The sequence below is a fragment of the Artemia franciscana genome, chromosome 18, assembly GCF_032884065.1.
Source record: "Artemia franciscana chromosome 18, ASM3288406v1, whole genome shotgun sequence".
Lineage (NCBI taxonomy): Eukaryota > Metazoa > Arthropoda > Branchiopoda > Anostraca > Artemiidae > Artemia > Artemia franciscana.
The window spans coordinates 9858062-9873850 of NC_088880.1; the positions used below are offsets into that span (position 1 = coordinate 9858062).

Below are 15789 nucleotides of genomic sequence, written 5' to 3' on the forward strand. Positions count from 1 at the left end.
CTCTGATTAAGAAAAGTAGCCTAAAGAAGTTTTTCTTCCAGTTGACCAGAATGGCTTTCTTCAAGTATATTGTTCCTGAACTAGGGAAAATAGCCAAAAGAAGTTTTTTTCCAGTTGTCCAGAATGGCTTGTCTCAAGTATATTGTTCCCTGATTAGGGAAAGTAGCCTGAAGGAGTTTTTTTCCAGTTGTCCAGAATGGTTTTTCTCAAGTATATTGTTCCCTGATTAGGGAAAGTAGCTTAAAGAAGTTTATGTTTTTAAAGATGTAGGCTTTTGAGGTGATCGAGTTTGTTTGAACAGCCTGTGGAATGAGGGTACACAGTTCTTATACTCCCTAGATTGATGATTATTTTCACAAAAACTCAATTAGCTTCAGAAGAATAATCAAAATGAGGCAATTTGTGTAAGCTTCTGTCACTAAACATTTAAGTAATTCTTTTCAGGTTATCGTCTAGTTCAGGTGATCTTAAAAAAAAGTTATATTTCAAAGATATCAGGTTTTAGGCAAATCGATATTACTTAGTCATGCGCAAAGAGGATTTTTTCATTTTTGATTTTATTTGCAAGTCTTTGAAAGTTACTAGATCTTTTGCAAGGTCTTTTTTCCACTGGTTATGTCATTGATTTATGTAAGTAATAGTAGTAGTAGTTTTAGTCTATTTTCAACAACCACAAACAAAATAGATTTGTAGAACCCCAAAAGTGTCACTGTGAGGAGTGAGGATGTGAGGAGTGAGGAGGGTCCACAACAACAACAATAACAAAAATGACAAACATGTTAATTTATATTAATTTAAGTAATTTAATTTAATTAATTGAAGGCACAATTAATTTAAGGTGTTGTAGGGTGAAACGAAGTACCAAGAAATGCATACATAAATAGTTCACAGACAATAAAACTACATAAAATCGTGATTCCTTAATAAATTGATTAATTACTTAATGAAATACAAAATGTTACTACTTGAAATTATTAATAAATTAAATTTGCAAAGAAATACCCCAAAAATTAATATATTAAATGAAAACTTAATAATATAATAAATAATAATAAATAGAATATAATAAAAAAATTCACAAACAGTAAAATAATAGAAGTAAATAAAAATGATATAATAAATAATAAATTAAAATTAGTAAAATAAATAATAATTAACACCCTAAAACTAGTAATAAATACAAATAATTCAATAAATAAATAAAAGAACAAACAATATCAAAGGGGTTGTTCCAGAGCTGAATTTACACTAATGATAATTTATTATTAATGATAAATATTAATGATACAAATTAACGATATTAATGAATAAAAATCGCGATTACAAATTAACGATACAAATAAGATCAGTAATGATGACTAACTTTCGTTCCATAGCACTGGATAGTACAAAATTCAGGCTACAAGGCCCATTGCCTTCACCCCCCTCCCTATAATGATATAATATAGCAACAATAGTTGCTGCAATATTGGTGCTCCCCACAGGTGCAGTGTTTTGCAATAGGTATTGTTTTTTTTCCCTTTGTAAAGCCTTTCTTAGTAGTGGCAAAATATTCACATTGTTCTCATGAATCCCAAAAACCCCCTCAACAGCTTCAGACTGGCTTGGGCAGACAAAAGTCTATTTCAAAAGAGAGGATTACATCACCCTCTTCTCGCTAGCCATCAGCAGAAAATGGCACCTGATCTTCAGAACTGACACTAGCCAAAAAACTTCTTACTCTTGGCTTGTACTGTTCCTCAAGGAATTTTCTTGTGTCATAGTTGGCTATTCGTGTGTCTAGGAGTGATTCCCACGACCTTATTTTGGAATAAATTACTCGCTTCAGTCCTTCTAATCTTGGCAGTGCATTCTGTAAAATAAACTACCTCTTGGTCAGACAAGGTCAGACTTAGTCTACAAGACGTCCAGTGGTTGGATGGTGACCTTAATTAGCAGTTGTAAACCTTTATTTTGGTTTACTAATCTTAGGGGTGAGTCAAAATATTGTCCCCCACCATCCAATTTCGAAATATTAATGAAGTCTTTCAGTTGTTGCATGTCTGTTGTGACAAAACTGTCAGTTTATAAAGGTAATTTCAATTCGTGATTCATCTTAGAGGCGTACCTGGTTAACATGGTCTCTTTGGTTTTTTCTGTGGCCTTTCCAATCAAGTTCAAAATTGCAGCTTATTGTTGCAAAAATTATTTTGTTTTTACTTTGGTATTTTAAATTAAAAATTGTTCATTTGTTTCTGAAATTCTACGCATTTTAGATACGACCCAAAATTCATTTTCTGGGGATGAAGGGAATATGTACTCTCCACGATTTGATTGTTCGTGAATAAAACTTAGTTAGTCTATATTTAATTCAACCCAAACCTTTTTTTTAGATATTCAATGAATTTGAAATGGAACCACATCAAGAGTGTGCCTACGATCACATTGCCATCTATGACGGTGAATCAAATGATAAACCGACTTTAGGCCGTTTCTGCGGCTCAAAAATACCCCATCCAATAATTGCATCAGCAAGTCAAATGTTTATGGTATTTAAGTCGGATGGATCCGTTCAGAGGAAAGGATTCCAAGCCACCCATGCAACAGGTATTTATTTTCAATTTGGATAGATGCCAGTGAATATACACTATGGCACCACTCAATCTAAATATAATATCTAGTCTCTCATACTATTTAACACAATTATAAAAGAAAAAAAGACACTCATATTTAAACAAGGTTGGCTCGGGTAGATGGGTTTTTATTTTCTTAATTCGATGCTGCATTTTTATTTGCATAATATGCAAATTTTGCCTAAGTTATGTTTTTAGTGTATTGTTTGCCTAATTGGCAATGCTGTTTTTGATTTGTACTGTTGCATTTTGGGTTTTGCCCTTGGTTGTATTTTCCTCGTAATTACTTACTCCTCTATCAGCATGTGTTTTGCAAAGAAGGCAAAAAAAAAAAATAGTAATAGCAAATATGCTTGAAATAAAGTAGAAGGTTACGTTTGGGTGATTTTAAGGTTTGCTTTAGGTTTTTAATACCGATTAATTATTACAATTATGTTGACTATAATTATATACATTAATAATGTCATGTAATTATTCTAATATAAATAATAAATACATATATATGTATAACGAAAAGAGAAATCACCAATACAACAGCACAAACACATTAAAAAAAAAAAAAAAGCAGACAGAAGGAGAAAGGTAAGACTGTTTTCCTAAATTAGTGATTAATATAGACCAGCACTTGAATGAGGCCTCAACCCTACTGATCCATACAATCACATAGGTCAAACAGCATAGCCATACACAACCAACCATAAAGAATAATCCATGGACAGGCAGTCATGTCGTCAATAAGTATAAGTAGCCATTTACCAAACAATAAAACAGTAAAGACAAATAATTCCGAGGCAACAACCCAACACAAGGGCTCATCAGGAGAATACACTTGCCTATAGGGTTTCGGCACTTTAAATTCTCTACCCAGTCAAGTGTTGTGCCTACCACAGAATACCTATGGTATCCCCGTGTCAGGTATCACCCCCAAAATATATGCCTATGAAAAAAAAGTAAATGTAGAACAACCAAGTATTTTTGGTTCCTGTAGCTACTGTAACTTTCAACTATTTGGGAGGGAGCATGTGCTCGTATGCCTCCCCTCTATTGATCCACTTTCTCTGCAAAAAAAAACTAATTCTTTATTAAATCGGCAGCTTGAGACTGTCTTGAGCAGAAAACAATCGTCCCTCAAAACAGAGTCTCCAAAATAAATTTCAGAATTTCGAATATTAGGATTAACCTAATTACCAATACAATTGGGACGTCATTGGTAATTACTGAATCCTTATTCAATTGGTAACTACCAACTCCCTAGAACTATTATGTTGAATAAAGAAGCATAGTGAGTGAAAGAAAGAGAAGCAAAGATTACAAAAAGTAAAGTAAAATAAGAGAGTGAAAAGCTTATTTTCAAAATTCAAAAAACTTGAGCAAAAAAGTGAGGTAGGCAAAGATAGAAAAGCAAAATATTGAAAAAACTGATGCTGAAAACTTGAAAAATTAATTAAATTTAAATCAATATAATAGTAACTAAGGCTTATGTTCCCTGAGAAACATTGTGACAAGACTTCATCTGTAAATTACTGTAAGTAACATGATGTTCATATCATTCGATTCGTTAGCATTACATATATCCGTTCACCGGGCTAGAATTATTTAGACTTGTTCTTAGAGGAGTATCTGATCCTCTTAAAAAAATACAAAACGTTTCCCTGTTTTGTTTAACTTATTTTTTAATCTAAAAAAATTACAAAACCAATTTCAAAACTCTAATGTAAAGTGAGAAAGTTTTGTTTAACAAACTTTTAAAAGATAAATTAAAACAAACTTAATTAAAAGATAGCTCTATTGCAATATAAATATTATATTCAAATCATAGCTAAAAAATAGCTAAAATCATGCTAAAAAATTTTTTACAGTGTGTGGTGGGCATTTGTCTGCAACATCTGAGGCGAAGACGTTTTATTCCCATGCCAAATACGGTGACTCTAACTACGAAAATAGAGAAGATTGTGACTGGATAATAGAAGCTCCCTATGGGAAGAACGTTCGAGTGAAATTTCTTTCATTTGAATTAGAAGATGAACAAGAATGTAGCTATGATTATGTGGAAATTTTTGCAGGATATGACGACTCTGGACCGTCTTATGAGCGATACTGCTCGGTTCATGTAAGTCTTTTTTTTTACTTGAAGCTATGCTTTGGACTTTAACAAAGAGTATTTTCTAAGACAGTAAAATGGCGCAAGTGTCAAAACAGTTTTCGCCACCATCTGTTGTTTGCCGTTTCTTAAATTTTTTATTTCAACCTTCTTATGGTCCGTTAAGACTTATCAGAAAATCGACAGACCAATATGAGGAAAAGTTTTCAAACAATAGGTGCAGAAATTTTTCTAAAAAGCACAGATAAGATGCACTCGTACGCACCAAAACTCTAACCCAAGCATTTCCCTCTTTCCTGTTAGTTTTATACAAAGTATTACATAGGCTGGATAAAAACTGGCGATTCTGAATAAGAACCATCAAATCTTAAACTTTAGTGTGCCCAACAGTTGACATGCTTTCCAATTTCAAAAATAATTGGTCAGTTTTACTTGACGACACACGAAAAGCCGGTTGGTACGATAGGGAAAAAGAAAAAAATTCCTAAAAAACCGATCGACAGAGTCGGAACAATCGATTGGTTTCCCGTGGTACCTTTGGTTTTTGACCATTCCCCCATGCGTCTGAACGGGCTATTATTTGTGTTTTTTTTTTTTTTCTGAAGCTGGGATCAGACTCTTATTACTACATTCAATCAGTCTTACTTTGGATAACTTCGGACCATCTTTTGAACGATACTGCTCAGTTTATGTGATTCTTTTTTTTTGAATAGCACATTTAAAAGGTTTTTTTCACTTGCGTTTTTTTTTCACAAAAATTTGTTGAGAAATTTCCAAAGGGAGCAGATTATACAAAGTCAGCAGTTACATTGAGCTGAGGAATTTTAAGTTGAAAACGAACATACAATTTTGAGAAGTATACTTTGACTAAATCTTAAAATACACCAATAAACGATAACCGTACTCAATAACACCTGATATTTAATTACTGATATTAATAGCACTATATTTTATGTTTTCTGTGCATTATCCAAGAATATTTTTTAGATTTCGTAATTTTCCAGTTTTCTGTCTCTTCTGAGCAACTTGTTCTAAAAATTGTAATCGAACGCAATTTTCTCAGCTAAAGCCTGGACAAGCAATAGTAGAAGGTGTTTTTTATTTTTACGAAAAAACTTTTTCGTTTTTACGAAAAGACTGAAGAAAAATATCAAGTAAAAAGTTGGAGTAGAAGAGCATATGTTCGAAGTATATCAAGTGCGCAGAAGAAATGGAAGAGTAGAATATCAAAATATGTTGAGTATTGAGAAGTATGGAGAGGGCAGAATGGAAAAGAGAATCGAGTTCAGAGTAGACGAGGATACACTTGGAGAATGTCTAGTGTACAGAATGTTGAGAGGGCAGACTGAAGAAAAATATCGAGTAAAAAGTTCGAGTAGAAGAGTATACATTCAAATTATATCAAGTGCACAGATAGGTCAAAGAGTAGAATGTCAAAATAAATCGAGTATTAAGAAGTAGGGAGAGGGCAGAATGAAGAAGAGAATCGAGTTTAGAGTAGAAGAGGATACGCTTGGATTATATCTAGTGTACAGAAATAGTCAAAAAGTAGAATATCAAATAAATCAAGTGTTAAGAAGAGACGAGAGGGTAGACCGAAGAAAAATATCGAGTAAAAAGATGGAGTATGTGTGCATACATTCGAAGCTTATCAAGTGCATAGAAGAAGCCGAAGAGTAAAATGTCAAAATATATCGAGTATTGAGAAGTATGGAGAGAGCAGAATAAAAAAGAAAATCAAGTTTAGAGTAATATTCGATATATTCGAAGTACATCTAGTTTGAAGAAGGGATTTGATTTTAGAGTTAGAGTAGACAAAGATACAATCGTAGGATATCTAGTGTAAAGAAATAGTAGAAGAGTAGAATGTTAAATATATAGTGTTGAGAAGTGACAAGAGGGTTAACCGAAGAAAAATATAAGGTAAAAGTGTGAAGTAGAAGAACATATATTCGAAGTATATCAAGTGCACATAGGGAGTCACAAGGAGACATAAGGAGTTTAGAATTGGAGTAGAAGAGCATTCATTCAAAGTTTATCTTGAGTACAGAAGTGGTCGAAGAGTAGAATGTCAAAATGTATCGAGTTTTGAGAAGTAGAGAGAGAGCAGAATAAAGAAGAGAATCGAGTTTTAGAGTAGAAGCAAATATATTCGAAGCACATCTAGTGTGAAGAAGGGATTTGATTTTGAAGTTAGAGTAGACAAAGATGCATCTGTAGTATATCTAGCGTACAGAAATAGTCGAAGAGTAGAATGTCAAACATATAGTGTTGAGAAGTGACGAGAGGGCAGACTGAAGAAAAATATAAAGTAAAAATTTGGAGTAGAAGAGCATACATTCGAAGTACATCAAGTGCACATAAGGAATCACAAGGAGACATAAGGCGTTAAGAATTGGAGTAGAAGAGCCTTCATTCAAAGTTTATCTTGAGTACAGAAGTGGTCGAAGAGGAGAATGTCAAAATATATCGAGTGTTGAGAAGTAGGAAAAGGGTAGAATGAAGAAGAGAATCGAATTTCCGATAGATGAGGATACACTTGGAATATATCTAGTGAACAGAAATAGTCCAAAAGTAGAATGTCAAATATATCAAATGTTGACAAAAGTCAATAGGACATACTGAAGAAAATATCGAGTTAAATTTGGAGTGAAGAGCATACATTCGAAGCTTATTAAGTGCATTGAAGAAGTCGAAGAGTAAAATGTCAAAATATATCGATAATTGAGAAGTAGGGAGAGAGGAGAATGAAGAAGGAATCGAGTTTAGAGTTAGAGTAGAAGTAAATATATTCGAAGTACATCTAGTGTATAGAAATAGTAGGAGAGTAGAATGTCAAATATATCGAGGTTTGAGAAGAGATAAGAGAATAGAAGTGCACAGAAGGAGTCGTAGAGTAGAACTTCAAAATATATCGAGTATTAAAAAGTAGGGAGAGGGAAGAATGAAGAAGAGAATCGAGTTGCGAGTTGGAGTAGAAAAGCATACATTCAAAGTATATTTAGCGTACAGAAGTGGTCGAAGAGTAGAATTTCGACATATAACGAGTGTTGAGAAATAGGGAGAGGACAGAGAGAAGAATTGAATCGAGTTTAAAGAAGAAAAGGATACACTTTGAATATGTATAGTAAACAGAATAGTTGAAAAGTAGAATTTCTTATATATCAAGTGTTGAGAAATGACGAGAGGGCAGACTAAAGAAAAATATCGAGTAAAAAGTTGGAGTAGAAGCGTATACATTTGAATTATATTTTAACTACACAGAAGAAGTCGAAGGGTAGAATGTCAAAATATATCGAGTGTTGAGAAGTAGGGAGAGAGCAGAAGGAAGAAGAGAATCGATTTTAGAAATAGAGTAGAAAAAGATACATTTGAAGTGTATCTAGTGTGCATAAATAGTCGAAGAGTAGAATGTCAAATATATCAAATGTTGAGAAGTGACGAGGGGTCAGACTGGACAAAAATATCGAGTAGAAAGTTGGAGTAGAAGAGCATACATTCGAAGTTTATTAAGTGGAGATAAGAAGTCGAAGAGTAGAATGTCAAAATATATCGAGTGTTGAGACGTAGGGAGAGAGCAGAAGGAAGAAGAGAATAAAGTTTAGAGTTAGAGTAGAAGAAGATACATTTAAAGTATATCTAGGGTGGAGAAATAGTCGAAGGGTAGAATGTCAAATATATCAAGTGTTGAGAAGTGACTAGGGGGCAGACTGAAGAAAAATGCCGAGTAGAAGGGCATATATTTGAAGTATATTTTAACCGCACAGAAGAAGTCAGAAGAGCAGACTGTCAAAACATATCGATTGTTGAGAAGTAGGGAAAAAGCAAAATGAAGAAGAAATCGAGTTTAGAATTAGAGTAGAAGAAGATACATACAAAGCATGTATAGCGCATAGGAATAGCCGAAAAGTAGAATGTCAAATATATCAAGTGTTGAGAAATGACGAGAGAGCAGACTGAAGAAAAATATCGACTTAAAGAGCATATGTTCGAAGTATATCAAGTGCACAGAAGAAGTCGAAGAGAAGAATGTCAAAATATATCGAGTATTAAGAAGTAGAGAGAGGGCAGAATGAAGAAAAGAATCGATTTTAGAGTAGAGGAGGATACACTTAGCGTGTATTTAGTGTACAGAAATAGGCGAAAATTAGAATGTCAAATATATTAAGTATTGAGAAGTGACGAGAGGGGTAGACTGATGAAAAATATCGAGTAAAAAGTTGGAGTAGAAGAGCATACATTCGAAGTATATTCAGTGCACAGAAGAAATCGAAAAGTAGAATTTAAAATATATCAAATGTCAAGAAGTAGGGAGAGAGCAGAATGGAGAAGGGAATCGAGTTTAGAGTTAGAGTAGAAGAAGATACATTTCAAGTAAATGTAGTGTATAGAAAGAGTCAAAAGTAGAATGTCAAATATATCAAGTGATGAGAAGTGACGAGAGGGTAGACTGAAGAAAAATATCGAGCAAAAAGTTGGAGTAGAAGAGCATACATTCGAAGTATATCAATTGCACAGAAGAAGTCGAAGAGTAAAATTTCAGAATATGTCGAGTATTAAGAAGTAGGGAGAGGGCAGAATGAAGAAGAGAATCGAGTTTAGATTTGGGGTAGAGGATCATATTTTCAAAGTAATATCTAGTGTACAGAAGTGGTCAAAGAGTAGAATGTCAAAATATATTGATTGTTGAGAAGTAGAGAGACAGCAGAATAAAGGAGAGAATCGAGTTTAGTGTTAGGGTAGAAGAGCATGCATTGGAAGTAGAACTTGTATGCAAAAGTTGTCGAAGAGTACAATGTCAAGATATATTAAGAAGTACGGAGAGGGCAGAATGAAAAAGAGATTCGAGTTTAAAATTAGAGAAGAGTGGCATACATTCAAATTATATCTTGTGTACACAAGTAGTCGAAGAGTAGGACGTAAAAATATATCGAGTGTTGAGAAATGTCGAGAAGGCAGACTGAAGAAAAATATCGAGTAAAAATTTGGAGTAGAAAAGCATACATTCGAGGTATATCAAGCGCACAGAAGGAATCGAAGAGTAGAATGTCAAAATATATCGAATATTAGAAAGTAGGGACAGGGCAGAATGAAGAAGAGAACAGAGTTTAGAGTTAGAGTAGAAGAAGATACATTCGAAATATATCCAGTGTACAGAAATAGTTGAGGCGTAGAATGTCAAATATATAGAGCGTTGAGAAGTGCCGAGAGAGCAGACTGAAGAAAAATATCGAGTAAATAGTACAATAGTACAACAGAATACATTCGAAGTATATCAAGTGCACAGAAAGAGTCGAAGAGTAGAATGTAAAATCGAGTCTTGAGAAGTTGGAAGAGGACAGAATGAAGGAAAGAATGGAGTTTAGAGTAGAAGAGGATACACTTGGAGAATATTTAGTGTACAGAAACAGTCGAAAAGTAGAATATCAAATATATCGAGTGTTAAGAAGTAGGGAGAGGGCAGAATGAAGAAGAGAATCGAGCTTAGAGTTAGAGTTGAAGAGCATATTTTCGAAGTAAACTAGTGTACAGAGGTAGTCGAAGAGTAGAATGTCAAAATATATCGAGTGTTGAGAGGTAGGGAGATGGCAGAATGAAGAAGAGAATCGAGTTTAGAGTTAGGGTGGAAGAGCATGTATTCGAAGCATAACTAGTATATAGAAGTTGTGAAAAACTACAATGTCAAAATATATCGAGTACTAAGAAGTAGGGAGAGGGCAGGATGAAAAAGAGAATCGAGTTTAGTGTTAGAGTAGAAGATCATACATTCAAATTATATCTTGTGTACAGAAGTAGTCGAAGAGTAGAATGAAAAAAAGAATCGAGTTGGGTAGAAGAGCATGCATTCGAAGTATAACTAGCATATAGAAGTTGTCGAAGACTACAATGTCAAAAAAACATTAATAAGTAGGGAGAGGGCAGAATGAAAAAGAGAATCGAGTTTAGAGTAAAAGAGCATACATTCAAATTATATCTTGTGTACAGAAGTGTTCGAAGAGTAGAATGTAAAAACATATCGAGTCTTGAGAAGTTGGAAGAAGGCAGAATGAGGAAAAGAATCGAGTTTAAAGTAGAAGAGGATACACTCAGAGTATATCTAGTGTACAGGAATAGTTGAAGAGTAGAATATCCAAGATATCGAATGTTAAGAAGTAGGGAGAGGACAGAATGAAGAACAGAATCGAGCTTAGAGTTAGAGTTGAAGAGCATATTTTCAAAGTATATCTAGTGTGAAGAAGTACTCGGCGAGTAAAATGTCAAGGTATATCGAGTGTTGAGAAGTAGGGAGAGGGCAGAATGAAGAAGAGAATCGATTTTAGGGTAGAAGAGTATACATTCGAAGCATAACTAGTGTATAGAAGTTGTCGAAGTGTAGAACGCCAAAATATATCGAGTCTAGAGAACCAGGGTGGGTTCTAAATGAAAAAGAGTATCGAGCAGAGTTACGGTACAAGAGCAGAAGTTCGAAATACTTATAAGGTACGGAAGTAGAAAAAGTGTAGATATTGAAATCATATTAAATGTAGAGTAGTAGTAAAAGTGCGAAATGAAGGAGGATATCGAGTATAGGGTTAGAGCAGTAGTTGAAGTATATCTAGTGTCGATTCTTAGTAGAAGAGTAGAAGCATGAAGTACTTCGAGTAGAGAGTAATGAACCGAGGACCAAGATGTGATTATGTTGAGATTTTTGCAGGCTATGGAGACTCTCGACTATGGTGACTCGACTCATATTTTCTCTCCTTGGGGGGCTCCTTTTTTGTAAATGACCAAATTCACCAATATAATATATACAAATCAAAGCAACAAAAAGGGGTATAATATCACTCTATAAACAGTTCCAGGTGATTGTGTCATATTAAAAAACAACAAACAACTTAAATCGTTACGTTTAGTCTTTAATATGCTTTTATTCTCCTCAACATTTCATTCAGTGACATCATTTGGGTGGGGGCTGTTTTCCTAGGTTTCTATCTCTCCCCCCCCCCCATAATTCAAAAATACCTTTTAGTGGCATTTCCATTGAAAAAATATTTATTTGGTATCTTCACTGGAAAAATTGGAAAAAAAAAACAGATTCCCCCCCCCCTCCTCCATGATATTGAAAAAATAAATCCCCCCTATAACTTAACAAACAACTTAAGTTATTTTACTTAGTCCTTAATATCCTTCTATTCTCCTCAATAATTTACTCAATTGTGTCAGTTGGATGGAAAGGAGCAAAGGCCTGTGTCCCCTTGATTTTACTTCCCCTCCCCCAGATTTTTGAAAATACCTTTTCATTGTATTTCATGGAAAAATGTCTTTTTGGTATTTTCATTGAAAAAATTAAAAAATAACAAATTTCCCCTCCCAATATTGAAAAATACATTTTGCCCTCTTCTCCCAAATTTTAGTCAACTGACACCACTAACTTCTCTATAATAATTCAAATCCACATAAATACATGCGTGTAGCACATCGTTGCCAAAGTAAAGTTAGAGAGGTCCTAGTGATCCCAAAGAAATTAGGACAAACAGGGAAAAGTAGGAATACTCTCTTTCAGGTAAATTCCTGGAGACATGCAATAGACTAACTACGGCAGGTACGATTTATGCACTTTTGTTGGCCACGTCCAAACACATTTGGAGGTTAAAATGAGTTGAGTATTTGTTTAATACAATTTGTTTTAGTTTATTACTTTTTTATATGTACTGAACTGTATATGACAAGAAAGCTTAATTTAATTTCTTATTACAGGCCCCACAAGAAATAATATCTTTGGGCGAAGCACTTATGATCCGATTTAGAAGTGATGACACTATTGTCAGCAAAGGCTTTTCTGCCTCCTACGTTGCCATAGACGATAGTGAAAATGAAGATTTGCCAATTCCAACTGTGTCTACCAAAACAAAATCTGGTATTACTAAACTAAAAATGAGAGATAGTGGCAACCATGGACGTAGACACAGAAGCCGTTCTCGAAATTTACGCAGACATTCCTCGTGATTTATTAAATAATTTTATTGAGTTTAAAAACGGTGCATAATCTCTTGACTTCTGCTGTTGGGTTGAAAGAAATCCTAATAAATTGTAATATTTTTAAATAAGACAGGTCACTCAGTCATAGCAGTAGACCATAGTAATAGGTAATGTAAATAAGTGCTGGTGTCTGTACCGTTTTAAGGTCTCGGTCAAGCAGCCTGCACCGTCTATGCACCGGTCTCAATCAAACAATTCCTTTCATTAGTAAATCAAATTTAGTTCCAACCCCTAATCTCCCCCTGGATTCGGCTTTGTCATCAGGTAAAAAGACCTAAAGAGAAGAAACAGACGCTCATTAAAAACCACAAATCAACTTAAAGATTTTAATTTATATAGAAAATATGAATACAATCTTAAATATACTTAATTACTAAAGTTTATCCATAAAATGGGGTTGTCCATTATTTGTTAATCGTTCTGTTAGTACATCACAACCTGTATCTGTAACTAAAAACGTTTGTTCAAACTGAGCAGATAATTTCCCATCAACGGTAACAGCAGTCCAATCATCGGGCCACAAAGTATCACGCCATGTTCCTAAATAAAAAACGGTCAGAAAAAACTTGAAAAGATCGATTTCTTCTTCAGATACACTAAATTTTTGCTACCCAAATGTGCGGGAGTTTTATTAAAAGAATAGTCATCGAAAATCAGTATTATCGAGGATCAATCTGTCATACTTAATTCTTGGCTGCTTAGAGGCACTTAATGAAAGGCTGGCGAAAAACAAAATCTGCTCTTTTAGTAAAAGTGTCAAAGTAATGGTTATTAAACCTAATAGAAGTAACTAGAGCATATCTAAACACAATCTTCATTTTTTGAAGATTCATCCTCAAATAATTAAAACAAAAATTCAAACTTAGTGTAAAGAGCAAAGTATTGAGGAGTGGACAACACTTTTCACATACATAATAATTTCTGTTCGTTTTAAGTTTTAATTTTTTTTATATATTTGATTCTTTTAAGTTCTGTAATTCTCTCCTTTGTATGTTTTTTTAAAAGCTAGTTTTTTTTTTCTTTCCTTTCCTTACTGTTGATAACAGCTCCCGGATGTGAAGCTGAAATATTAAGACTTTTATTATCATTTGAATTTTTATTTTAATTATTATTAGAACTTTTATTTTTATTATTATTTAAAAAAAGAGTTTCATCATACATGGGACTAGTCTTTGTACAAATAGAAGTAATCCTATTGTTACTCATCATCCCTTACTACTCAATAATTTTCTGCTTCTCAATTACTCCAGACAAACGTCCCAAAAGCACGATTTTCGCCAACCCATCATCCCTAAAACGTGTCCTAATAATCTCAGCCTTGCTTTAGTTATAGCCCTAGAAATTGGGACTGAACCATATTGATTGTACATTGAGCTGTGTGATATAGAGTAATCCAAACCAGTACCTAAGACTATCTTACGTGATTCTCATGAAAAGCAAATAGCGCATATTACCTCCTCCCCCCCTTTTTAAAACACTTAAATATAAGAGCCGTACCACAGTAATAACACGTTAACCACATTAACAACAGTGGCTTCCAATTTTCTAATCTTAGTTCTCAGACTTAGCTCCCAACTCTTTCAAATTTTTGTGGCTTCGACACAGGGCCGTATACAGGATTTTTGTTCGGGGGAGGGGTTATTTTTTCGGGTGAAGTGTTTACAACAAAAAGTTTTAAAAGCGTTACAAATGTGATTTTAGCATTTCTATTACCTTTTTTTAGTCAAACAAACGTTTCGGGGGGAGGGGGTGTTCAAACACGCTAAGCCCTCCCCTGAATACGGACTTGCCTAGGTAACTTGACCTTTTTTCATTTTAGTCCCGGAAAGCGGAGTCGAGCTACATTTTTCGCACAGCTTATTGTTTGACAAATGGTCAGTCAAATAATTATTAAAGATCAACCTTAAGGCATTCCTCTTGCAAGCGTTACAGAAATTGTCCTTAGTCTTTAAAAGCATCCATGTTTTATGGCGTATTTTGAATACTGTCATTGCCCTCGTTTCCAATATCCTAAATTTAGCTGAAAGAATTAGATTTGCTTTTTTTAATGTTTTTTCAGCAATAAAAAACCCTACGTTTTGCATAATATACTGTTTATAACTTCAATGCATCTACCATCCTTAGTAACAAATGTTAAATAGGTAAGTGAAGCAATTCATTTAATCTATCCTCTCATTAGCAGACGCCTCATTAGCCTGGACACAAAGCACTGGTCACTAGGTCCCTTGTCACTGTTGATGTAGGTCCCTTGTCACTGGTTACTTGTTTGGTGAACGATAAAAGAACAGATCTTCACTAAAGCTTTCACCAGCTGATAATCTTACACTCTATAATCTCATATTAAAATAGTAAACTAAAATTAATTAATTAATAGATGACTGATAAATTAATTAGCAAATATATTAATTTATAATAATAACTATTAATTATATGATCTATTATAGTAATAGATAAATTAATATAATAAATAAATTAACTAATTTGTATAAGTTAATAAAGCTCACAATCTAATAAACTAAAAACTAAAGGGGTTAAATAATTCAAGCACTTTTTACTTTTTAAACTAAATAATGAAAATTTGCTTAACGCATTCTCTCCCCTTTCTTAAGACCCCACTGCTATTCTTTCCAAACATCTAAAGCAAGTAATTTGCCCCTTACAGTATTCAAGCTAATAACTGTAAATATTAAACTCACTTTAATCACTTTGCCTACAGAGGGGTTTAATTAAAGCGTTACTGAAATACTAGGAACTTGCTCCTTACAAAAAAATTATATTAATAATTTCAGTATCGTATCGTAAAGCTTCGCAACCACCATATTCCAAAAACTCATTTACTATGTCGTCAATATCAAAAACCGAATTATTTTCGATCTTTTAGAGTCGTTTCTAAATCAAGATTGATGGTCAAGTCAGGTATTATTTTAATTATAATGATAATAACAATAAAAGTGCAAAGCCTTATTTGCTGTATTGTGTGGAGTTTTAAGACCAGACATTTTTTTTTGTCATAATACATATGTTTTTTTTTGTACAAGAAAAGTAAGGGCTTGACAA

General features: G+C 33.7%; 2 protein-coding genes across 2 annotated transcripts in view; one reads left to right on the plus strand and one right to left on the minus strand.

The window, feature by feature from the left end:
* LOC136038582 (protein tolkin-like) overlaps positions 1 to 12800 on the plus strand; it is a 150507-nt gene extending 137707 nt beyond the window's left edge. The window contains exons 15-17 of the mRNA XM_065721778.1: positions 2373 to 2586; positions 4472 to 4722; positions 12451 to 12800. Coding sequence (XP_065577850.1) covers positions 2373 to 2586; positions 4472 to 4722; positions 12451 to 12699 — 714 coding nt within the window. The 3' untranslated portion in view covers positions 12700 to 12800. The remainder of the gene's footprint in view (positions 1 to 2372; positions 2587 to 4471; positions 4723 to 12450) is intronic.
* A 244-nt stretch (positions 12801 to 13044) lies between these two features.
* The window catches only part of LOC136038583 (methionine aminopeptidase 1-like), a 55458-nt gene continuing 52713 nt past the window's right edge, over positions 13045 to 15789 (minus strand). Inside the window, exon 9 of the mRNA XM_065721779.1 lies at positions 13045 to 13272. Coding sequence (XP_065577851.1) covers positions 13106 to 13272 — 167 coding nt within the window. The 3' untranslated portion in view covers positions 13045 to 13105. The remainder of the gene's footprint in view (positions 13273 to 15789) is intronic.